The sequence below is a fragment of the Alexandromys fortis genome, unplaced genomic scaffold (genome assembly GCF_014885135.2).
Source record: "Alexandromys fortis isolate MF-2015 unplaced genomic scaffold, M_Fortis_MF-2015_v1.1 scaffold_83, whole genome shotgun sequence".
In the NCBI taxonomy this organism is placed as follows: domain Eukaryota; kingdom Metazoa; phylum Chordata; class Mammalia; order Rodentia; family Cricetidae; genus Alexandromys; species Alexandromys fortis.
Window position 1 is genome coordinate 5,918,348 of NW_026068001.1, and position 27,101 is coordinate 5,945,448.

At 35.3% G+C, this 27,101-nt stretch overlaps 1 protein-coding gene across 11 annotated transcripts in view; it reads left to right on the forward strand.

Moving 5' to 3' along the window:
• The window catches only part of Cask (calcium/calmodulin dependent serine protein kinase), a 332,717-nt gene that overhangs the window by 54,895 nt on the left and 250,721 nt on the right, over window positions 1-27,101 (forward strand). For 6 of the 11 annotated variants that reach the window (XM_050160817.1, XM_050160824.1, XM_050160826.1 and 3 more), the window contains exon 2: window positions 8,281-8,393. In XM_050160817.1, coding sequence (XP_050016774.1) covers window positions 8,281-8,393 — 113 coding nt within the window. Of the gene's footprint in view, window positions 1-8,280; window positions 8,412-27,101 lie in introns of all 11 variants that reach the window. The other 5 variants (XM_050160816.1, XM_050160821.1, XM_050160818.1 and 2 more) reach the window with 1 other exon arrangement.

The window sequence follows — 27,101 nt, forward strand, 5'->3', positions numbered from 1 at the left end:
TAAACCAATAGCAGTGTCATCTAGTGGGAGTTCTTTAGAAATAGGAATTACTTTCTTTTTTTGTATTTTTCCATTGTAGACAATGATGTGAATAAACAAAATGTGAAAATGTCATTTGAATTCTTAAAATGTCAGTTCTTCAATATCTATTTCTGTACACTCTTTACATATTAAGCTAAGAGGATCTATACATGTGTAATGAAGTCAAAGTAATTTGTGCTATTTCTCTTAGAAACCTTCAGGTTTTTTTACATATTTCTTTTTGCCTATGTATAATCTTTTTTCTGTTTCTTACATTTATAAAAATATTTTTCCTCTCTTACTGGTTTTTCTTGAGCTTCTTTTTCTTGAGTTTTTCTTCATCATGCATGAGTTGACGAAGTCCTTTACATTAGTTCTAACCCAAGCCCAACTCTTCAGACATACTTCACCACTGCCACTACCACACATTCTAGATTACTCGATTTGAGCAGAATTAGCTGTGTATCTCCGCTAGTCCTCATAAAAGAAAAGACAAGTGTACCAGTTTATGTGGTGCTAGACTGCATGATAGCATGGCACATGAGAACTAAAGTAAGGCCTGCTAAAATTTTCATTGTACTCTTAAGATTTGACAGTGGTACTGATTATATCAGTTTAAGTACTGAGTTAGTAAATGTTACCTGTTAACTCTCTGAAGATACAGGTGGACCTAGTTTGTGCTGTTAGGTTATTGGAGATCTATTGCCAATTTTTCAAAGTAAGCTTTTATTTTGTGTTTTCAGAGTATTTTGTCAATCTTTAGTTGTTAACATTTAGCAGCAGTTCCTGAGACTTCCTCTCTTAGCAACTAACAGTTGCCAATAGCTTCTTGGCTAGGATGGATCTTTGTGCCCACCTCCCCACTTCATGCTGGGATTTGGTCTGGATTGGGTGTGCACCGGTCTTGTACATGCTGTCACACCTGCTGTGAGTTCATATGTGCAACTTCCCTGCTGTGTATAGAAGACACTGCTTCCTTGTGTTCATTCACCACTTGTGGCTCTTACTTTTCCACCCCCTCTACTGCAATGATCTCTGAGCCTTTAGAGGAGGGGTACAATATATATGTTCCATTTAAGGCTGAACATTCTGCATTCTTGTATTCTCTGCACCTTAGCTAGTTGTGGTTTGCTGTGTTGATCATCTACAGCAATAAGAAGGTTCTCTTGATAAGGACTGGGGGGGGGCATAGTATTGGGTATCCTGATAAGTCATGAAGAGTTTATTTAATAGTTGTGTCCATTTAGCAGAATATAGTAGTAGGTGCTCTCCTCGGGTCTATGATCTGTCTAACCATGGGTTCTTGACTTGATGCCAGGGATGAGCTTCATCTTGTGGAGGGATCTTCCTGACAAATCTATTCAGGAAGTGGTTGGTTAATTCCACATTTGTGCCGCTATTGTACCACTACTGAGCATGTTTGGCCAGCCACTCATTATTGTAGCTCCCCAGGTTATTAACCACTTCGTAAGACTGATGCGTACTTTTAGTCTCTGGTTGTTCATGCAGCTTCCATGAAAGCTAGCCAGTACGGATGAAGTTTCCAGTCCAGTACTAGCTCCATGTTCTGTGACTCAAGTGGATTGCTTCTTCAGCAATAGGGTTTTACTGTCAAGTTCTGGAGGGTAGCAAAGAACATTATTAATGACTTACAATATTTGGGGATCTTTGGGACCTCTTCAGTAACCAATTCCTGAGACTATGCCTTTTATTTGTTAGCCTAGGGTGTCTGGTAGGGGCATTTTAGCTCCATTTTAACTTTTTATGTTTATGTATCGATGTATTTTAGGAAGCTTCTACAGTAGTACATTTCCATATGACATTTTTGAAACTCTTCAGTGTGATTTCTCTCTTTCAGCTCCCCTCTTTTACCCTGTCTGCCCCTACCCCAACCCAGTTTATCCCTTCCTTATCAGAAGTCCCCTATAACCTTTATAACAGTGCATTCTAACTCCTCTACCTCAAAAACCCCTCCATTTAGTTTGATGTTGGTTGTTGGCTTGCCGTATATTGCCTTTATTATGTTTAGGTATGTTCTTGTATCCCTGTTCTCTCCAAGACCTTTATCGGGGATGTTGTATTTTGTTGAAAGCTTTTTGGTCATCTAATGAGTTGATTGTGTGGTTTTTATTTTTCAGTTTGATTATATATACACTCTTGTGAACAAATACACTCTATAATAAGTTTTCTATAATGTATGCATATTAAGTAAGTTATTGGTTTTCTAGTATCTAAGAATACTTTAATAGTTTTTGATGCTCTGACTGGATACAGAATAAAAGGTTAAAAGTCATTTTCCTTCATTCCGAAGGTTTTCCTCTACTGTGTTCTTGTTCTAGTTTGCCATTGAGTAATCTGCCTGGAGCACTATGAAGTGTGGTCATCTTTTGCTTTCTGTGAACTCTTACCTCCATATCTGGAAATATGAAAATTTTACTTTACAGTAGTGTGTGTATAGACTTGAGTTATTTATTTTCTTGAATGTTTATTATTTTTGCTTGTCTTATGGGATATTTTCTCAGTACTGCCTGGCAACCTTTATGTGAATTTTAGGATTATTTGTCTTTTATTACTTAAGAGTGTTTTGTTTTCTAAAATGTCTGGTTTGTTTCATAGTTATTAAATCTTACTAAGAATATTAATGCTAATTTTAGTGCTTCTCTTGTTTGGTCTCTTTCCTCTAAATTATTCTTTATGTTTGTGTTTGCTCCTGTTTTCTTAATTAGACTCTTCTTTAGAAGTCTTAGGAGCCATGGTTGTCTGGACATGATTATAAATCAAGCATTGCTTTCAACTGGAGGCTGGCTGTAGTGCTACCTCCACTCAGGCAACACTTGGAGACATTTTGGGTTATTAAACTCTAGGGGTTTACTACTAATATTCAATGTATTTATGTTTATATTTTTGACAAGAAAACAAAACAAAAAATTTAGCTCAAAATGGCAATAGTGTTAACTTAAGAAATCCCACAGCTGATTCAGAAGTTTCTCTGGAAGGTGATCTAATTAATTCAGGGCATCTTAAACTTTTCTAATTATGACTCCTTTTCACCTGAGAAATTTTTATGCAGCTTCGGGTAAAATATGTATACAGATCAAATACTTACTATATAAGTCATAAAGAAATTTATATTAAAACAATTCCTTTGTGTGTGTATAGTTTTACCATTTGTTAAGGATGAAAGCAAATTTGCACACTAATTAAATGGACGTGCTTATTTTTACATGAATTAAATTTTGCCTGAATGTTTGAAATCAAAGAGCTTAGAGCATATTAAATATTTTTCAGAGTTGATTGATACTGATTTTACGATTGTCAATGCTGAGATCATTGTTTACATAAATACGATAGAAATCTTTTAGGGCCATTTTAGAAATTGTTAAAAATTCTGTTCTGATATCAAACAAAATGCATTGAACTTTTTTTAAAAATGAAACTAAAGTCAGAAGCTCAAATAGCAATTTTGAAAGTCAGTCATTGTAACCCAATCCAATCCAAAGGCATACTAATTTATTACATGCTCAGGAATCTTAGCAGTAAAATATTAAAAGTTTGTTTTTCATAGTCAAAATGTTATGTTTCTGTAATAACAGAAAACATTCTGTGTACGTTAAACACACTGTAGTTCCTGACATCAGTCTCAAATCTGAGCTAAGGTGTTTTAGGAAGCATGCATTGGTGGTTAGTAGGGTAGTGACGTGTGCAGTGCAAAATGAGCATGCTGTGTTTGCAAAGCCAAAGCTGTGCCACAAGACCAGTGACTGCTGCCAAAAACACCTCACATTCATTACACATTTTGTTTTGAATTAATCTTTTGGAGGGTTTTTGGGCGCAAGAAACCTTTCACCATAATTTTTTTGTGTGTCTGCTGTGTCTGTGACACATTCTGCTTTGTGGTTTCATAGGGTCACATCCCACACTGTAAGAAGCAGAGATATAGTTCAATGATGTTGGGAACTTCATGGTATCTTTTCATCTTTTCCACTGGACTTGTCAGATATTCAATAGGAAGAAATTTTAATCTCTTGTCTTAGGGTAAAGATCCAACTTTCAACATTCTCTTTGTTAGGGAAAAGGACTGCGACGGTCCATAAATATATGGTGTATTGACAATTAGAGACCTAACAGCTTCTCTGACACATTTCTTTTAGTTCCAGCTTCATGAGATTCTTGATTATTCTGTAATGTGAAGGGGTTTGTTTTCAAATAGCCTTCCTTGTTTTCTCCAAATCAGCTCTCCCAAGTGTTTTGCATCCGTTAGCATCACTTCATCATTGTGTATTCTTATCCCTCAAATTTATTTATTACTATTTCACCTCTCTTGTCCTCCCAATCCTTCCAGTAGATTTGGGAAATAGATTCACTGTACTCAGTTTATCTTGGTATTCTGGAAAGCAACATACTATCATAATTTGTAGCATAGTTTTATGTAACTCTAGTCTCTTTTTTCAAATATATTTAGCTTTTTATTAGAATTCTTTATTGCTTACATTTAACTTTTCTTATAAATGAAAAGGGAAGATAATTCTGTGTCTACATAGGGCAGTTATAATCTTTCCAGAACTCCATCAGCTATACACTATATTCTAGTTTAATTAATCTTTTACCTAACAGGTTTTGGTTTTGTTTTGTTTTTGGATCTGGCTTTAGTATCAGGGTAATACAGGATTCATAAAAAATTCGGAAATGCTCCTTTTGTTTTTTTTGCATAATAATCTATGTATTATCAAGTAAGAATTGTTCTTTGAAGATCTAGTAGAATTCTGCAGTGGCTCTACCTGCTTCTGAGATGGCTTTAGTTGGGAGACTTTTTATAGTAATAAATTCTTATTGTGTGTGTGCACACACACTTAAATTTTCGTTTTATCTTGGTTTAATTATGGTAGGTCATATGCATCTGAAAATTCATCTGCTTCTTTTAGATTTTCCAAGTTAGTAAAATATAGATTTAAGGTATGTCCTCAAGATACTCTATATTTCTTTGGTATCTGTTGTAACATCTCACTTTTTATATCTAAATTTATTGATTTTGGTCTTCACTGTCTTTTCTTTTGGTGAAATTGGCAGAGTTTAGCAGTCTTGCTCATCTTTCCAGAGAAAAAACTCCTTGTTTTATTGATTCTTTGTGTTATATTTGTTTCTCTGTTTGTGTTTAGTTCATTAATTTCTGCTCTATAAATTTTTTGAGACAAGGTCTCACTGTGTAAACTTAGTTGGCCTGGAACTTTCTATATAGAGAGAGCATTTTGGCCTCAAACTCACAGAAACCTGACTACTCTGTGCCCAGCCCTGATCTTATTTCTTACTGTCTAGTGTTTTCAGGCTTGATTTGTTCTTGCTTTTCCGAGACTTGAGATGCATCATTCAGTTATTTATTTGGGATCTTTCAAATGGAAGTGAACGTGTGTGACTAGATAATGATACTCCTAGAAGCAAAATTTCTAGTCCCAGGTACAAGATATCTCCATAGGAGTTCACCAGGGAAGCCCCAGACATCCGCAACACAACCTAGGTTCTGTCAGTACTTTTAGTTATCTACCATTAGATTCTACGACCTTTTTGCTAAAGACACTGCCTACACTGGTTGCAAGATAGAGGGAAAGCAAGCTGAAACTGAGTCAGAAATTTCCTCCCTGCTGGCTGCTCTCACAGTCCTAGAAGGTGCTACTCTGCAGGTTTCTGGGAGAGAAAAGGTATCATTGGTCTTACCCATCTGTGTACCCTACAAAGAGAAAAAACCCTGCTCAGCAAGATGTGCCTACCTGTACAATAGTGGAATAATTTTGGGGATAACCAACTTCCATCTCATAAGATTTGAGGCCTGTTACAAGAGGGGAACTCACAGCTAGTACAGAAAGCCCACTTAACAGCCTATGCCTGAGGAGGTTGTAGGCCCAACTGGGGTAACTAAATTGATCCAACATCAAACTGCCTTCTAAATATGTATGCTTATACTCATTGGCAAAGGTTACTCTCCACTGTAGTGAGAAAAGCCTCTTTTTACAATGAACAGCAGTGAATGTAGATGTAGAAACTAATCTCATAGATCTCTAATCTTCTGAATATTCTCAGAATAGGTGATGGTTGAAGGCTCAGTCCTAAACAAGACATTTACACTCCTCCCTCTAAGACTCAGAAGACTGTGGAAGTATGGAAAAGCCAGAAGATACAGTGAAAGCCTGTGAGAGGCAATGTTCTGGACTCTACAACTGTCACAACCAACGAACTCAGCAACTGCAGTTACCCTCCCTGGCCCACATGAGACAGATCATGTTAATAGTCATGGAAATGGAAGGGACTCATGCATCTTACTGTTCTACTATTGGCTATTGAGTTTCTGGGAATGGGGAAATAATTGTCTGTAGTTGTCTATCCACTGCTGACCCACCAGGTTCCAAATGATAGCTCCAAACCCACAGTCACTTGCACAGCCCTGGTTAAACACAGTGGGTCAAAGAAAAACAAATAGACATGAATGTGAGAAAGTTGTAGGAAAGAGGGGTGTATGTATATAGGAGTAATAGTGAGATGCGTGAGGATGTGATTAAGAGTGGTTAGTATGCATTATTTACATATATTAAGTTCTGTTAATATTGCCCGTATGTGCATGGGTACAAGGCTGTCACTGGAGTATGGGGAACCCAACAGTCACTGGAGCATGGGGAACCCACCAGTGGCTACATCATCCAAGATAGATAGATAGATAGATAGATAGATAGATAGATAGATAGATAGATAGATGACTCTACCCCAGCAATATTTAATCAAATCGGAAATAGCATCAGTTACCATTCTGTTTTGACCAATATCCTAGTAGAAAAAGATAATGACTTATTTTCTTCCATATCAATACTCAAGAATTGACTATGCAGTACATTTTTTAAAATTTATTTATTTAACATTTCCTGCAGTACATTTTTAAAAACTAAGGTAAAAATGTCAAGTGTCAAGAAAGGGTACAAGCCAAGCTGTTCTTCTTGAAATTTTATTGTTCCCTAAACTGTCAACCAAATATAAATATAATATGGTTATATCTTAGCACTGTTTTTTACCCTTTTCATTTTCATAAAAAAAACAACTCTAATTATATCTTTTATTGGTATCTGCTGAGTTTCAAGTTGTGAATGAAATCACAACCAATCTCAAAGTATGGTTTGATGTCCTTTAAAGTTATTAAATTTGACTCAGCTCACCTTTCTTAGCTTCCTGCATGTCATTAAGGAAGAACCTTTAGCATGCTTTACTTATGACTTGAAGAATTCATAAATACAGTCATTATTTAATCTTATTAAATTAGTTTAGTGAATTAGTGAATTTAATTTGACTTTTATTCAGATTTTTAAAAATATTTTGAGATTATAATTACATGGTTTCTCCCTTCCCGTTCTTCCCTCTAAGTCCTCCTTTATGTACTGCCCTCTTTTTTCTTTAATTGTTGTTTTTTTTGTGAGTATGTGCGTGTTCCTAATTTGAAGAGGTGGTTTGTTGTCTCATTGCCTTTTCTCTCCTTTTTCCTTACCTATGTTAATTTTATATTTTACAAAAGGGTAGCAGGAGAAGTTCATGCTTTCTTCCTTACCTTTATTCAATCAGGAAAAGGGTTTTAAAAACTGACTCTATTGGCCACAGACAATTCTACAAACAGAATCAGAAATTTCCCAGAATGATGCATTGAGTTGAATCACACTACACAAATGCATATATAACCCAGAGAGGTTTTATTTGGACAAAACCTGAAATATTTCCTGAAATTGCATGCTATTGTCAGACCAAATACTCACAAGAAAGATGTCCTGGTTAAAAATGGAAACATTTTTTGTGCTGTCACAGAGGATTATTTTCTAATGGCTGTGAGTGATTAGTTAGAGTTGGGATCTGAAAGTTAACATTATTAACCCTTTCCCTTCTGTGTGAGCTTTGCTTCTACAAACTTCCCTATATATAAGATGTTGGTAATTACATGTAATTACTACAGTTATTGTTTGCCTTAAATATAAGGATACTATTTAGATTTTTAAAAATTATCTTGAAATAAAAACCCAATTATTTGGCTTCCTTTTTTGTTTTAACTAGTGAATTAGATAATAATGTTTTAAATTACATTAGTTAAGTTTTGTTGTGAAGCTCTATATGAAGATTAAAATATGGTAGGTCACTGGTTATATAGTTTGACTGTGGTAAATAAGAAAACACAGTAAATTGTTGATCAAAAAGAGGAACATAATGTCAGTGAAGTTAAACTGACTTTTTGTTTTCTAGGGGTCCCTTCAGTGTTGTACGACGATGTATCAACAGAGAAACTGGGCAACAATTTGCTGTAAAAATTGTTGATGTAGCCAAGTTCACATCAAGTCCCGGGTTAAGTACAGAAGGTAAGAGATGGATTTCAAGTAAGTTATTTGATGTCTGGCTTTATTTCATCTCCAAAATCCATTTATCAACCTATCCTCATCTGGGGGTGGGGAAGCAGAGGGTGTGATATAGCGGGGAAGTGGGTGGAGACAGTTTGAACTCCAGTTGAAACAGTTGCTCAGAAATCTAAAAGATAGCTTTTGAATATGGAAGGGTTGTAGTCATCTGGGATCTTTATGAGCTGTTTTTTTAACTAGAGAATGAAATATGGACATAAGTTTTTTAGGGTCTAATTTGAGTTCTATTGTGTGAGATACAGTATAGAAAGGGAAGTAATTGCATGGATGATAACTGAAGATTTAGAAGCAGCCAAGGTCCTTCTAAATGTAATTTGTTGCTTTTAGGATTATTATCTAGTATAACTAGAAGATCGATGTTTGATTCACATTTGGCTTAATCACAGTATGTGTGAAAGTTGAAAGGTCAGTAGTATTAGAATTTGTAGAACTTAGAATTATGTTTTAAGGTATTGTTACATATATGTGCATTTGAAGTTACTTACTTTTTAAATAGGTGCCATGATTTACACTAAAGGTAACAAAACTGATTATTCTATTGACTTTTCTAATTAGCCTATCTACTAACTTTAGATTTCCACAGCCTAGTAGATGATGTATCCTTCTTTAATCTTTTGTTTTTTAATATTAAGGCAGCAGTTCTTTAAATGAATACAGTTTGTGTGTTGTTATTTCGGGCATAAGCTAGCCAAGCGGCCGGGGTGTTGGGGACGCAGCCCTGCCGCCGCTCCTATTTCAACAGCAATTGAGAACTTAGGTTAGAAAATTCATGGTAAAGTATCCCATTTGTGTTTCACCCAATTATCTTCTTTTGGAAAGTAGAATCTCACACACTGTGAGTACCAACTTAATCTATTTCTATAGATTTTTAGTCAGGTTGATTACTTTTAAATATTTTGTGACTCTTTAAATTATTATTATCAATATAATGTTTTAGAAGATTCTTAAAAAGGCTAGAGAAGTGGCTCAGTGATTAAGAGCACTAACTGCTCTTCCAGAAGACTTGGGCTTGATTCCCAGCACTCACATGAGGTCTCACAAACCATCTGACACTCCAGTCCCAGGGGATCCAATGCCCTTTTTGGCCCCTGTCAATACTAGCCATGCACTTGGTACACAGACATGCAAGCAGGTAAAAACCCCCATACAAATAAAATAAAAATAAACAAATCCCCTTCTCCCTTCTCTCTCCCCATCTCCCCTTCTCCCCACCCCACCCCCACCCCCGTGCTCCCAACTTTTGCCCAGCGATCTTGTCTAGACTTCTATATAAATCTGACCACACTGTAAGTTTTTAGGAGATTCTGAGACCTATCACTCCTAAATGGTTTAGAATTTCTTCCTTTATATGTATAAAGATGTAAAATTGCTTAATGAAAGCTAAGTGAATTTATATTAAGGTATTTCTGTTTGGGGACCAGTGAGATAGCTAAGCTGGTGAAGACACTTGCCTCTAAGCATGACAACTTGGGGTTGACCTAGGAACCAACATGGTAAGTGTACTTCAATCTAACCCTGTATGAAATTTATGCAAAGTGGCTCACAGATTTAAATGTAAAATTTAAAGCTATATCACTTATACAGTACACCAGAAAATCATTGTGTCTATAAAACTTGATGAAGAATTGTTAGACAGGATAGCAAGTGCATGATTCAGACATTAAAAAACCAACATACAAAAATCTATTGATGTAATCCACCATATAAACGAACTGAAAGAAAAAAAACACATGATCATTGACCCTTTAACAAACACCCATTCATGATAAAAGTCGTGGAGAGAGAAGGGATACAAGGAATATGCCTAAACATAATAAAGGCAATATACAGCAAGCCAACAACCAACATCAAACTAAATGGAGAGAAACTCCCAGCTATCATTCCACTGAAATCAGGAACAAGACAAGGTTGTCCACTCTCTCCTTATCTACTCAATATAGTTCTTAAGATTCTGGCTAGAGCAATAAGACAACAAAAGGAGATCAAGGAAATACAAATCAGAAAAGAAGAAGTCAAGCCGGGCGATGGTGGCGCACGCCTTTAATCCCAGCACTCGGGAGGCAGAAGCAGGCGGATCCCTGTGAGTTCGAGACCAGCCTGGTCTACAGAGCTAGTTCCAGGACAGGCTCCAAAGCCACAGAGAAACATTGTCTCGGAAAAAAAAAAAAAAAAAAAAAAAGAAGAAGAAGTCAAACTCTCACTATTGGCCGATGATATGATAGTTTACATAAGTGACCTTAAAAATTCTACCAAGGAACTTTCAGTAATGTAGCAGGATACAAGATTAACTAAAAAAAAATCAGGAGCCCTCCTTTACACAGATGATAATTGGGCTGAGAAAGAAATCAGAGAAACACCACCTTTCACAATAGCCACAAATAGCATAAAATAGCTCAGAGTAACTCTAACCAAACAAGACATGTATGACAAGAACTTTAAATCTTTGAAGAAAGAAATTGAAGACACCAGAAAGTGGAAAGATCTCCCATGCTCTTGGGTAGGTAGAATTAACATAGTAAAAATGGCAATCTTACCAAAAGCAATCTACAGATTCAATGCAATGCCTATCAAAATCCCAGCAAAATTCTTCACAGACCTCAAAAGAATAGTACTCAACTTTATATGGAAAAGCAAAAAAAAAAAAAGTCAGGATAGCCAAAACAATCCCTGACTTCAAACTCTGCTACAGAGCTACAGTACTGAAAACAGCCTGGCATTGGCATTGGCATAAAAACAGACAGGAGGATACATGGAACCAAATCGAAGACACACACACCTTCGAACGCCTGATTTCTGACAAAGAAGCCAAAAATATCAAATGGAAAAAAGAAAGCATATTTAACAAATGGTGCTAGCTAGCATAGCTAGATATCAACATGCAGAAGAATGAAAATAGACCCATATCTATCACCATGTACAAAACTCAAGTCCAAATATATCAAAGACCTCAACATAAAGCTAGCCACTCTGAACCTTATAGAAGAGAAAGTGGGAAGTACACTTGAACGCTTGGCACAGGAGACCATGTCCTAAATATAACCCCAGCAGCACAGACACTGAGAGCAACAATTAATAAATGGGACCTCCTGAAACTGAAAAGCTTCTGTAAAGCAAAGGACACGGTCAACAAGACAAAAGGACAGCCTACAGAATGGGAAAAGATCTTCACCAACCCCACATCAGACAGAGGTCTGATCTCCAAAATATACAAAGAACTCAAGAAATTGGTCATCAAAAGAACAAAAAATCCCAATAAAAAATGGAGTACAGACCTAAACAGAGAACTCTCAACAGAAGAATCTAAAATGGCTGAAAGACACTTAAGGAAGTGCTCAACATCCTTAGTCATCAGAGAAATGCAAATCAGAAGACCGCTGAGATTCCATCTTACACCTGTAAGAATGGCCAAGATCAAAAACACTGATGACAACTTATGTTGGAGAGGTTTGTGGAGAAAAGAGAACACTTCTGCATTGCTGGTGGGAATGCAAGCTGGTACAGTCCCTTTGGATATCAGTATGGTGATTTCTTGGTAAATTAGGAAACAACCTTCCTCAAGACCCAGTAATACCACTTTTGGTTATATATCCAAAAGATGCTCAATTGTGCCACAAGGGCATGTGCTCAACTATGTTCATAGCAGGATTGTTTGTCGTAGCCATAACCTGGAAACAACCTAAATGCCCCTCAACCGAAGAATGGATAAGGAAAATGTGATACATTTACACAATGGAGTACTAAACAGCAGAAAAAAATAACAACATCTTGAAATTTGCAGGCAAATGGATAGAGCTAGAAAATATCATATTGAGTGAGGTAACCCAGACCCAGAAAAACAATTATCATATGTACTCACTTATAAGTGATTTTTAAACAATCAGTATACAAATCACAATCCCAGAGAACCTAGACAACAATGAGAACCCTAAGAGAGACATATGTGGATCTAATCTACATGGGAAGTAGAAAAGGAAAAGATCTCCTGGGACTATGGGAGAGTGTTGAAGTGGAAGGGAGAAGAGAAAAATGTATATCTCGATAAAATCAATTTTAAAAAAGAAAAGAATTCTATTGCAGGTTAAGAAAGAATACAGGTCCTACCAAGTGTACAGTAGTATGTTTAATGTTCCCTAATTATTCGTTAGGGAAATCAAAGCCAAAATGACATATTACTAAATACTTTCTAGTAAGTATAGAATTAAAAATAATGATACTTTTTTCTGGCAATAATGTAGAGAAAATGCCCTTTCATACATTGCTATTGGAACTATAAAGTGGTGTTGTAACTCTGGGAAATAAAAAGTTAAAAATTTCAAGCAAACCCTTTCTGTACAACCCAGTCATTATATTAAAAGAAAACATACATCCCAGAGGAATAATTTATGCTCATGGCAAGATCATAATCAAATTTTCATTGTGGTTCTGTTCGTACTAGGTCAAATTTGGAAAGTACTGAAATACTTTACAACGGGTTAATAGTTAAATAAAATGTGGTATTTCTGTGTTGTGAAATACTACTCTATTAAAAAAAAAAGAAAGAAAAATAGTCATGCATTGAACAGTTTAATGGATCCCAAGGAATTGTGTTTCATTTAAAATCTACCTGTAAATAGCATTGTACTCTATAGACTTCTTTTACAAGTTTCAAACGGATAAAAGTTTTGAATTTTAGGACAGAGTACTAATGTTCTCGTCTGTGGCACTGAAATATTAGGATAAAAATCATGAAATGTGATCTATCAATGTAATCCATCATATAAATAAACTGAAAGAAAAAACATATGATCATTTCATTAGATGCTGAAAAAGCATTTGACAAAATTCAACAACCCTTTATAATAAAGGTCTTGGAGAGATTAGGGATACAAAGTTCATTTCTAAATATAATAAAAGCAGTATACAGCAAGCCAACAGCTAACATTAAATTAAATGGAGAGAAACTCAAAGTCATCCCACTAAAAGGTGTTTATCAGCTGTAGTGCTTGAAGTTCTAGCAATAGCAATAAGACAACATAAGGGAATCAAGGAGATTCGTATTGGAAAGGAAGAAGTTAAGCTTTCGTTATTTGCAGATGATATGATAGTATACATAAGCGACCCCAAAAACTCTACCAAAGAACTCCTACAGCTGATAAACACCTTTAGTAATGTGGCAGGATACAAGATCAACTCCAAAAAATCAGTTGCCCTCCTATACACAAAGAACAAAGAAGCAGAGAGGGAAATCAGAGAAACTTCACCTTTCACGATAGCCACAAATAGCATAAAATATCTTGGGGGTAACTCTAACCAAGGAAGTGAAAGATCTATTTGACAAGAACTTTAAGTCTTTGAAGAAAGAAATTGAAGAGGATACCAGAAAATGGAAGGATCTCCCTTGCTCTTGGATTGGGAGGATCAACATAGTAAAAATGGGCTCTTTGTGGAACACAGCTGATTTCCATTTTGTTGGTGACAAGAATTTACACATAATGATAAAATTGAATAATTCTACATATAATGCATTAATGCATGTAAACCTGTGAAAGCAAAATGGGGCCTATTATTTGTATCAGTGTCAGTCTCCTGCATTTGATATTGTACTATGATTGTGTAAGCTGTTACCAAGGGAAGGAAGGACTAGGCTAATGATATACAAAGCTTCTTTGTATTATTTTTCCACATTTCTGTTAATGTATAATTATTCTAGCATAAAAGATGTTCTTTAAAACTTTCTTTGTGGTTTGTATAGTCTTCTACAAGAGTAATAATTATCTGCCAGATATTCAAGAATGTAGGAAAACTCATTTTAAATAAAGGTTTGGGTCCTAATAATAAGGTTTGGGTTCATATTGGTACATACATGCATATCGTGATTGATATAACTGAGAACATCATCAAACATTGTTACTTGCTTTCCCTAGGACACATGAATATTCAATAATTCTAATTTATATAATGTACTTTCTCATTTTGTGGGATAATTCCTGGTTTAGCTCATTAATCTCTGTCCCTCCTTCAGCATGTAGAAAGCATGTGAAAACCTTTTGTATACAGTAGTATTCCTTAGTGTTAGCCTTTCTTCTCCTGTGGCATGTATAGAATCAACCCAGAAAATATGTACCAAGATATTAGCCTTTACACTTTAATTTTATCATGTCACATACTAGGGAGTGCAGTTCCTCATCAGTTTCAGCATGCATTCTGAAGTCCTGGTCACAGATTTAAGGAATCAAATTGTAATTTGTGAATTAGTATTCGAAATGAAAACACGCATTCTTTTAAAATGTTATTGAATTATCCTGTATGTGCCTCATTCTATGTGTGTGAAGCATAAATTCATATTGTTGTGGAGTTATCACATAATCATCTTTAGCATTGATATTATTAAATATGGATTCCTGAGAATCATGAGATAATTAGCTGTGACTAATATTTTAATCACTTTATTTTTTATAGTAATCCTATGGAGAAAAGAGAAAGGACTTTGTATTAAATGAAATATTTGAGCAAAACTGGTTAAAGACCAGCTCACAGTTGTATAATTTTCTCCAGATTGTCTATTTTCACCATTTCTTATCATAGTTCCCATTTAATTACTGCATGGGTCACACTGACTAGTAGAATCTAAAAGAGGGTTTTCCCTATACTGTTGAAGCATATATTAAAAAGAATTCACATATTTTTGTATTTCATGCATCCTAGGTAATAGAATTAGTGCTTTTAGCAAATTACATTGATGGTACGTCTTGCGGGGGGGGGGGGGGGGGGGGGAAGCCGAAGTAGAGTGGGTTCTCTACAGGGGGGGGGAGAGAGAGAGAGAGAGAGAGAGAGAGAGAGAGAGAGAGAGAGAGAGAGAGAGGAAACTGTGTGTGTGTTTCTGTTTGCCTGCCTGCCTGTCTATATTGAACCCTGTTTAGCTAAAAAGTCAACTTTGAAAGAAATGCATCCATTGCTTAATGATTACTTGTGGTGCTGTGGCAATTATTTCGGTATAACTACATTTCAAATAAGATGCACATTTTCCAGTTGTGAAGTTTCTGATTGTCTTACTAACCATATCCTGCAACTAGTTCCGTCAGAAATTGCTAATGTGTCTCTGAAGTGGAACAATTTACAATGACTGTTCTTGAGATCAGCCATGGGGAAAAGAAAGCTCTGATTTGTTCCATATTTTTTATTCTTTAAGAATGTGACGATAGTTTAGTCCAGATTAAGTGCTTCTACAGGTATATGGTTGTTTATTATCTAAAATGATTCGGACTCACTAGGTATAAATCTTGATGTAAACATTTAATTTGTTGATTATAATTCCTGATATCAATATTATAAATGTCTCTTAATCTGGATTTTCTATTTTATATACTAGATGTGTTGATCAAGAGGCTGTCATGTTTACATGTTTATATACTAGTGCTCGCAAAGCCTTTTGGTTTTTATATTAAATTTCATCTTAATGTCACATTAAGGATATATAACAGTATGAAAAACTGTAAAATAAGCACCTCTGTTCAATATTTATTCAGAAATAAAATAGTATTGTAGGTTCTCACCTCTACCATATGTAGATTTTTTTAACATTTCCCTGTTTCCCTTTTTATGCAAATAGCTACCTGTTCTCTCAAATCTTCATTTCATTATCCTTTATATTATGTGATTTAGAGAATTTCTCTGGAAGCCATAAAGATAGGCAATGATGACTAGTGGATGCATAAACCCTGCTAGGTGAAGATGGGAAAGATTCTGTAAAAATAAGTATGAGAATTTTGCAGTGTAGTTGATGATTATATTTAAGACTAAAGTAGCTGAGGGGTAATTCTTATATGTTTGCATTGGTGTTGTTATGGCTAAATGGATTGGCATTTGAAATAACCTAAGAAATCATCTTTTGTTATTAAGGTGGTTGTTCTACAGAGTTTTGCATTATGTAATTGAATGTGTATTTGCAAAAAAAAAAAAAACAAATTATAACTTAGTAAGGAGAGCATCTATTCAAAAGGGTTATTGACTATTGAAATATCTTATGGATGAGAGTTTTTATTAGTCCCACCCAGAACCTTATTATGGTCCACTGAAATATGTATAGACATCTTCAGGATGCTACGCAAAGAGTGTGGGATCTGTTTTATAGCAGGGAAATCTGCGTTCAAGGAAGATCTACATACTTCTCAACGATCAGGCAAACAGAAATTTTTAATATTGTTTTTGTTGAGTAAGAGTTGAGCTCATCAATTATAAGGTAAAGAATGGTAGTTTAGAGTGTCTATGTTTGTTTGGCCTTATCATAGTTAAGTGAAGGAGCACCATGAATCTTATCTGAGTCATAAAGGAAAGGTCTCTTCATTGTAAGCTGTCCAAAACATAAAAGTTGGTAGATTTATTAACTTGTGCTATTTTTCAAGAGTTAAATAAAATTTAACAAATGTTCAACTGTAAAGACTTTGAAAGATTATTAATATTAATATTCATTACATTATTATATTTTTAATTTATACAATAATTTATATTATTAGTCCTATTATTCTTTGGAAAGGACTAGACTTTATTGTCAACATTTTTTATGTATACAGTCCTGCCTCATTATTCATAGGCTCCAGATCACTAGATTCATCCAAACACAGATTGGAAATATTTTGGGGAAAAAATGAATCAGTACCAAATAATTACAGACTTTTATCTTGTCATGAATCTCTAAACAGTATAATTGAAAAATGACTTGGAGTTTGAAAATAACCTGGAGATGCTTTAAAATACTGGATACCATTTAACATTGTGCTACTCTCAGAATTTGATGTCCATTCAAAGAAACATAAGCAGTCTGTCCCCTTGAAATTCAAAACATTTGGGGAGAGTATGGAAGTTACAAATTTTAAGTGGTAACATGCATTACTTGTCAATAAATAAAGAATTCAGTTTGATGGGGAAAAAAGAATTTAGAGAATTGATGCTTGAATTCTCACTCTGTAGCAGGCATTCTTCAGAATGGGGGTTACAGGTATTTCTAAGTGTTGATGAAGACTTCCACACAGCATCAGACATAGGTACTCGGAAAGGAACACATTTCTGAATTAATCTTATTATTTTTATAAAGTTGATATGCTTAAGAAAATGCTTATGATGGATATACAGTTTTTTCTCACATATTACCTTCTATAATATTTTATGTCTCACATTACATCAAGTCTTTTCTCCCAACTAAAATATTGTAGTGTGTTGGAATATCTGTAAAAAGCCTCTCGAGTACCAGGAAAAGGGGCATGTTGAAAATTGGCATCAGGGTTGAAGAAAGGAATTAGTTAGTTTTATTCTCTGTTTACTTTCAGTAAAATTCATGGAACACAATCAGCTTCCTAGCTGGTGAATCACTAAATCTAATTATTTATTAAGTCATTATGGAATTCATGGTATATAAACCAGAAAGAGATTTCTCTTACAAAGCACCTGCCATTTACAGCTACTTATTTAAAAAAAAATAATAGAGTAGAATTAATAGAGAAGAAACAACATATAGAATAGAAGAAATGTTTGCCAACTATATATCTGGGAAAGGATTAATGCCCAATTACATTTGCAACCTAAAATACATACCCTCAATAAACCTAATTAAAAATGGGCAAACGGCCATATAGGGGCCATACCTGGTTCAGCAGGTAAAGGTTCTTGCCTAATGACCTGAGTTTGATACTGTGAACACATATGGTGGAGGAGAAGAATGCACTTTTGCCAATTGCACACATGCATTGTGGCAAATGCATACTCACACACTTATGTGCAGGCATGTATGGGCACATTGTTCAGTTATAAAGAAGAATCAGATCTTGTCATCGATAGCAAACTGGTTGGGATTGAGGAAATTTTGTTTAATGAAATAAGTTATCCAGAGAAACACAAATACTGTATATCGTCCCTTTAAAACAAGTATAACTGAAAACAGTAGTTGACTGGAGTTAGGGAAGGATGACCTACAGGTTTGGGGGCGTGAAAAGCAGGGAGATAAAAGGAGGCTGTATTTGATCAGTTTGTGATATTGCATGTGTTGAAATACCATACTAGGCCTCATTAATAAGCAGAATAATACAGGTTAATAAATAATAAAATACTAAAATGTCTTATTCAGATGTAATTTATGCTCATTAAAATACAGTTTGTTAACCTGTATATTTTAGTGGTTTTCACTGGTGCAACTCTTATTTCTAGAACATTTCATCAAACTCCCAAAGAAACTTTTTGCCTTTTGTAGACCCATGATCCCTTTCCCACCACCCCCCACCACCTGGCAACCTTGAATATACTTTGTCTTTAAGGGATTTATACATTTTGGACATTAATGAAGTCATACCTTAATAGGAGACCTTTGTTTTCAATGGGAGGCCTTTATGGCTGCTTTATTTTACTTAATATGTTTCAAAAATGCATTTTACACATTACAGATTGGATCAGTAATCTGGTTGCTTTTTTGTCTATTGTATTGATATACCATATTTTATATATCAACTCATTAATTGAAGGTTAGTATTTGACCACTTTATTATNATACACACACACACACATACACACTCTTGGTCTTCATTCATGGTTTTTGTACTTTATGCATTCATCTATTCAGCAATATTTCTTTGTAATTCTCAAACTAATAATACTTGTGGCACTTTTGTGGTCACCCACAGACCTGCAAAGCAGCGAAATTTTTGAATTGCTCAACACTTGGGTTCCTAGTTGAGGTTAAACACTGCAGCTCTTTTCTTCTTGTTTTGGCTCTCATTCTGTAGGTGAGTGTCCTTTTCAAGGTCTATTTAGTTCCACACTTCACATTTTTGCGCTTTTTGTTGTTGACTTGGCTGCTTTAAAGTGACCACCAAGTATAGTGCCAACGTGTTGCCTAGCATTCCTTAAATGTAAGAATGCTATTATGTGCTTTTACAAAGAAAATGCTTTTGTCAGATATAACTTACAAAGCTGTTGGCCATGATTTCAGTTAACAAATCAGCAATATATATGACAGAAGTATATCTTTACACAAACATATACAGGATATGGATTGATCAGTTCACCAAAAAATGTGACCAGAAATTCACAGGATCCTAGCCCTCCATTTCTTCTGAAGAACAATGGTTCAGTATTTATCCCATGCATGGGCTGACTTAGAAAACATAAGTAGTATGAATAATGAATGAAAACTCAGTTGTATGTGGTTTTGTGACTATATATGTTGAAGTTCTCTTGAGTATATATATATATATTTGTGTGTGTGTGTGTGTGTGTGTGTGTGGAGCATTGTTGTAGTATGGGGATATAACTCAGTTATAGATGTTTTAACTAGCATCTGTAAGATTCTAGGTTCCATTCCCCCTACAACCAAAGTAGAAATAAAAGGGTAGCATTGCTAGGCTGTACAATAGCATCTTGTTTTAGTGAACAAGTTTCCACAACCTTTATACATATAAAGATGACAATAGGATTCAAATTTAAGTTGAACATTGTCGTATTCTACCAGATACAAGGAAATAGTTTCATTGTTGGGCAGGTATGGGAATTGCCCTTAGACACACACCTGTAACACATATGGTGATTGTCTTTTGTAACACTTAAATATGCATAGCTTTCGAGTTCCCCTAAAGAGAAATGCCCGATTTCAAGGAACATTTACAATTTTCCTGAAGTGGATTCTTTGCTTTGTTCTTTGTATCAACTTTTTGCCACCTGTCTCACTTCCATATTATCCAGTTCCCTCATGGCCAGTTTATAGCATTGCATCTAGAGTGCTTAAGCCTTATGTATGAACTTGTTAAGCCTAGAAAGGGGTTAAGATGGGTTTTTTTTTCAATTGACAATTTTACACAAACCCAACCCATCTAGTAGCATGAAAAATTGATTATATAATGAAAACATTTAAATAACAAGTATCAAAAAGTTTGTATCCATACTCAAATGAATAAGCATGTTCTACTTTTTAAAGAGCTGTCATGCACTGGCCATTTGCTGTTTGAACTCCAGGCATGTTGGTAGGTGATATATTGTATTTTATCTTCTGAAAAAATACATTTTACAGTTGTGGTTTAGAGAGATTTAAGAACTTTCTACTGATGCATGGGAAGTGATAGAGCCAGATGAATCTAAGTTGATCTATGTTTTGGACCCCAAGCATATATTTTAACTACATTTTAGACTGCCCAACTTAATTTACTCTTACTATCTAGAATTGCACATAGTAGACACTTGGTGAATATTTACTCAGTGAATAAAGAAATACCATAAATTTTCCTAATGTATTGAGTATTCTAGGGATACTACAGTAAAGCATTGGTGTGGTATTAATAGTGCATGAACATTTTTATTTGTTGGTAACCTGTAAAAGTTTAAGTGGTTAAATGGTTATGGTCAGTCCTCCAAAGTTCAATTATAAAAATACATAATTCTAATACTGTTTATCTCTTTTAACCTGGCCAACTCTCTATCCAAACCATGTTGTTGTGTAAACTTATTCTGTAGCTGTCATATAATCATTATGGTAGTAGCTGATGACTCTTCTCATACTATAAGAAATCCAGCCTAGGTGTCCTCAAAGTAAACCATGCCAAGATCCCAGAGAAAGATCAAGAATGGTTAAAAACTTACAATATTTCTGGGTTAAAAAAAATTTACTTACATGATCAGTAAATGGTACCCAACTTAGTCATCAGAAAAACCGAGGTTAAATCACAAATTGATTTAACTAAGTCAACCAAATTGATCACTACATTACTGACAGAATGGCTAACAGTGAAAACAATAATCCCAGTGTCAGGGAGGATGCAAACTGATCAGAACTCTTCTAATGAAAGCATAAATTTGTAGATTGGAAGTATCTACCAAAGCTAACATACATACCTAGTGACTTTGAGTAGTATTTCCGTTCCTTAGGTGTGCACCCAATAGAAATACTTTAACATAAATGTGTACAAATGTGGTTTTAGTTTAATTCCTTGTGATAGTCTAAATTAGAAGTACCCCATATTCCAAAAAGAATAATACAGTAAATTATAGTGTATTCATATAGTGAAGCTGTAAAAAGATAATAGATGTATCTTTGTTACACACACACACACAAAAAAAAAAAACATAGATGACTCCTACAAGCATGATATTTAAAAGAAGCCAGGCATCCACACCTAGGTGTTGGACTGAGCTCTGGGAATCTTGTTGAAGAGAGGGAAGAAGGATGGTACAAGTCAGGGGTAGTCAAGGTCATCACAAGGAAACCCACAGAAATAACTATCCTCATAGGAGCTCAATGACATCTAGGGAGCCTGCATGGGACTGACCTAGTTAGTCCCTCTACATATGTGTAACAGTTATGTAGCTTGGTCTATTTGTGGGACTCCTAGCAGTGGGAGCAGGGCCTGTCCTTAATGCTTGAGCTGGCTTTTGGGAACCTAATCCTCCCTCATACTGGGTTGCCTTGCCCAGCCTTAATACAAAGGGAGGAGCTTAGTCCTACTTCAATTTGTTGATACAGGGTCTCTCTTGTTTCTGCTGCTGTGCTGTATACTCCAGGCTAGCTGGCACCTGAACTTCCAGGCACCTACCCTGCCTCAGCCTCCCATCCTACATACAGTAGTGCTTTGTTGACATGCATGGGAAGCCTGCCCCTTTCTGAATGGAAACAGAGGAGGAGTAAATGTGGAGGAATGGAACAAGAGGAGAGAAGGGAGGTGAAACTGTGGTTGGGATGTAAAATTAATGAAAAATAATAATAAAAGAAAAAAGAAGAAAAAGCCAGGCATAAATAATTACTCACACTGGGCTGGGAAGATGGCTTAGCAGGTAAAAGTGACAGCTGTACAAGTGTGATGACCTGAGTCAGTCACCTGAACTCTTTAAGCAGGTGTATCAAGCTTCTGTAATCCCAATATACTACTGTATATAGGATGGGAGGCTGAGGCAGGGTAGGTGCCTGGAAGTTCAGGTGCCAGCTAGCCTGGAGTATACAGCACAGTAGCAAAAACAAGGGAGACCCTGTATCAACAAGATGTAAGGGCCCCCAAAAGTTCTCTGTCTTCCACATGCATGCTGTTGCATGTCCTGCCCTCTACATACACATACATACATACATATAAAATAAAAGACTACCTACTATATGACACCATTTATTTAAAATACAAAAGTACTATAAGTAATCTTATATTTGAGTCCAAATTAGTAGTTACCCCTGGAAGAAGATAGTGGCTATTGGGGGACAGAAGGGCTACTAAGCTGCTGGTTGTACTCTTGCTTCTTGATTGTTATTTTTAAAGAGTTCATTGAACATTCAGCAAGCCACACACATAATTTAAAAACAATGAATAGGTATGTGTGATGGTTTGAAAGAAAATGCCCCCACAAAGGGAGCAACACTATTAGGAGGTATGGCTTTGATGGAGTAGGTATGGCCTTGTTGGAGAAAGTGTATCATTGTGTGAGGTCTCCTATGCTTAAGCTACTCCCAGTGACACAGTTCACTTCCTGTTGCCTGTGGATCAAGATGTATAACTCTCAGCTCCCTCTCCAGCAATATGTCTGCCTGCACACTCCCATGTCCCACCATGATGACAATGGACTAAACCTCTGAAACTGTAAGCCAGCCCCAAGTAAATGTTTTCTTTCATAAGAGTTTCCATGGTCATGGTGTATCTTCACAGCATTAGAAAGACAGTTGCACTGTCCCAAGGACAAAATGCTGGAATAGTTTCAGTAAGTTATTTTATCCATTCATATAGTAAAGATGAACTAGTTAGATATTTACATTTTAAGTAAATGAGTTTTGTTTGTTCTCAAAAGCTTTATTTCAATTTTATGCTAGGGGAAAGCTTATTAGGTAACTATTCTGCAGAATACTAATGATTTGGGTGTGTACAAATAGGTATACATTATAGATAACTGTAGGTCTGCTAGTCCAGGTAGAAGATTGTCATCTCAGTAGCAAATATTACAAAAAAATTACTCAGGACACTTGTAAATCTGATAATTCTGATTTGTAATCCTCATTGGATACATAGAAAATGAGGACAAGTCATCTGGCTCAAAATGATTTAAAAACTATCTAAAATTATGATGTAGTGCCATTTCTGAAATGTTTAGGAAAGAATTTTTCTAGTCTGTTTGACTTGGCCTTGTATTTTCTATGCTTTAACCTTTATCTTGGCTTGCCTAAATTTCTTTCCCATCAGTGTTGTAAATTGGATCTATTCTGTGTTATACTCCAGAAATAACTGCCAGCAGATTTAACACTACTATTTGAGGAATGATTGCCAAATTACTCATTATTGAGTGTAAAGTTAGTAAGCAGTGTTGGCTTTCTGAGAAGCTTGGCCAGTTTGTCTCTATAATGTGTGCGTATTTTGAACACTTTCAATATGTGAATGAAAGCATTGCAAAGGATCTTTGCTATATCTACTGTAATTTGTTTGCCTCTTCAGTTCTGTTGTTTAACTAAGCTTTAGAAACTAATTTTTACTGTTTTTTAAAAAAATTTTTTCAGCTTTTATTTATTTTTTCTTTATTTTTTTGTTTATTTTTTAGTTGCTTTTATGCCTGAGTACTTGTGCTCACATCATTTTTACCCTACCTTCTCCCCCTCTAACTCTAGTGTTCCCCCACTTCTCAAGTTCATGATCTTTGTGTGTGTGTATGTGTGCACGCACACTCCACATATACATATTTATACATAAATAGAGCCTCCTACTGAGTTCATTTAGTTTTAATGTGATCATTTTGGCTCCTGATATTTTAAAATGTGTCTGTTATTTATGGAGATTAAGTAAATGACATTTCTATCCTGTTGAATTCTTATTAAATCCAAGGAAAGTTTAAGGTTGTTAAGTTCTAAGTGGATTATAGCTAAAAAAAAAAAGGCTTTAGGTTTTTCTTCTAGATCCACCAAAGCAGGAAAAGCCTAGGAAGAGCTGAAGTCAGACATGCCAGACATTCCAAATTGTCTGTACATCATACCCTCTGCTTTCATGAGAACAATGATACTGTCCTCAAAGGGCTGGCAGTAGATTAAGAGTAAGGATGTTTGAAGTTCTTTAACTTACAGTGTACCATATTATAGGTAATGTGTAATTTCCCTATCCTTTGTTGTGACAATGTATCTTCAATTAATTCTGGAGTTACCTTAATCTTAGCAATCTCATGCCTACAATTTCTCTTTGCTTATTTTAATTGTTCTATTTTATTTATTCCCAAATAAAACTACCAGAGGTAGTTTTTCTAAGATATGAGAAAAGAAAAATTGTTCTAATACTGTTAGAAAATATCCAAAAATATTTAAATAAAAAATTCAAACATGCTCATGGGTATTACTGTTTGCTTTCAAATTCTCTGTCAACAGAGTGGCTAATAAAAATAATTTTCTACTTTACAAGACTGACATATTAAAGACTTAGGAGAAGTGGCTTGAATCTACTACCATGTGAATTCTTGTGTTTTTCCCCAAATTCATAGTTGAATCCTATTTTCCAAGGATTAGGAGATAGGGCTTTGGGAGGTGATTAAATTACAGAGACAAAATCCCCACGAATAGGTTTAGTATCCAGTATCCTTTTAAGGAGACCTCAAACTCAGTTTCTTTACTTGACAAGTGAAGATAATATAAGAATGTGATTGTATGGAATAATTTGGATATGGCATATAGTTATATAAGATAATGACATTAGTAAGAAGGCATATTGCACACTAAATACCAAGCACTTTACTAAGATATTGCTTTATCATTATCTCTTTAGTTCTCACAGCAACCCAGTTTGTTGTGCCCAACGGAGACAGAGGAAAATGGAGTTTCAAAATGAAAACAACTTACCTAGCTGGCATTATAACAAAGCCAGAGTTGGGACACAGTTTAATGTAAGATATCACTCTAAAAAATCTCTAGTTTTAAGTCATTATCATTAGAATACAAAATTAGGATAGTAATGGCAAAAATAAACAAATATTCAAATAATTATAATAATGGACTTTCAGTTAGGCAATACAAATTTAAAATGCATTGAATCATATACAGATCTTAGTTAATAAGTTAAATTGCTTATGAGCATGAGATGAGTAAAAGGTTTCTACTAAATGAAAACTAAGTGAGTTAATATTAAGATATTTCTGATATGGGACCAGTGAAACAGTGAGTAAGGCATTCATCACCAACCACGGTGATTAATACTTTAAATTATTTAGTGATAATGCTACTATTATTTAGAAAAGTGACAGTAATGTATTTTAATGTAAAGACTTATTTTGAGTGAATTTGGCAATTATTAGACTACCCATACAAAAAATGTGGGTATAGTTCAACATATTAAAATCTGTCAATGTAATCCACCATAGAAACATACTGAAAGAAAAATGCCACACATCTCATTAGATGCTGAAAAAAACGTTAACAAAGTTCAACACCTGTTCATGATAAAGGTCTTGGAGATATCAGGGTTACAAGGAACATACCTAAACATAATAAAACATCAAATAGCCAACATCAAACTAAACAGCGAGAAACTCAAAGTGATCTCACTGAAATCAGGAACAAGACAAGGTTGTCCACTTTTTCCTTAACTATTCAATGTAGTACTGGAAGTTCTAGCTAGAGCAATAAGACAACAAAAGGAGATCAAGGGGATAAAAAATTGACGAAATCAAACTTTCTCTATTTGCTGATGATATGATAGTTTACATAAGTTACCCCAAAAATTCTAACAGGGAACTCCTAAAACTCGTAAACACCTTCAGTAATATAGCAGCATACAAGAGTAACTAAAAAGAAAATCAGTAGCCCTCCTTTATACAGATGATAAACTTTCTGAGGAAGAAATTAGAGAAGCATCGCCCTTCACAATAGCCAAAAATAAGAAAATATCTTGGAGTAACTCTGACCAAAACAAGACCTGTATGACAAGAACTTTAAATTTTTGAAGAAAAACATTGAAGAAGACATCAGAACATTGAAAGATGTCCCATGCTCTTGGGTAGGTAGAATTAACATAGTAAAAATGGCAATCTTACCAAAAGCAATCTACAGATTTAATGCAATGCCCATCAAAATCCCAGCAAAATTCTTCACAGACCTTGAAAGAACAAAATTCACCTTCATTTGGAAAGCAGAAAACCCGGGATAGCCAAAACAATCCTGTACAATAAAAGAACTTCTGGAGGCATCACAATCCCTGACTTCAAACTCTACTACAGAGCTACAGTACTGAAAACAGCCTGGTATTGGCGTAAGAACAGACAGGAGGACCAATGGAACCGAATAGAAGACCCAGATATCAATCCACACACCTACAAACACCTGATTTCTGACAAAGAAGCCAAAAATTTAAAAGGGAAAAAGGAAAGCATATTCAATAAATGGTGCTGGCATAACTGGATATCTGCATGTAGAAGAATGAATATAGATCCATATCATTCGCCGTGCTGCAGGCTCCAGTGGACCCAGGCCAGAGGGAATTTCTGTGGTTCCGTGTGCTTTACTGTGACCTGCAGCCATGAGCCATGGGAAGAGCGGGGAGAGCTCAGAACCTGCCACGTATGAGGATTCAGCAAGATGGTTTACAGAATGGTCTGGTTCAGTGCATGCAGCAGAGAAATGCCCTGATGACATATGAGTCACTGATAACTCCATAGAAGAAGCAGAAAGAGGTTTATGATTCATGATCCCAACTTCTTGAA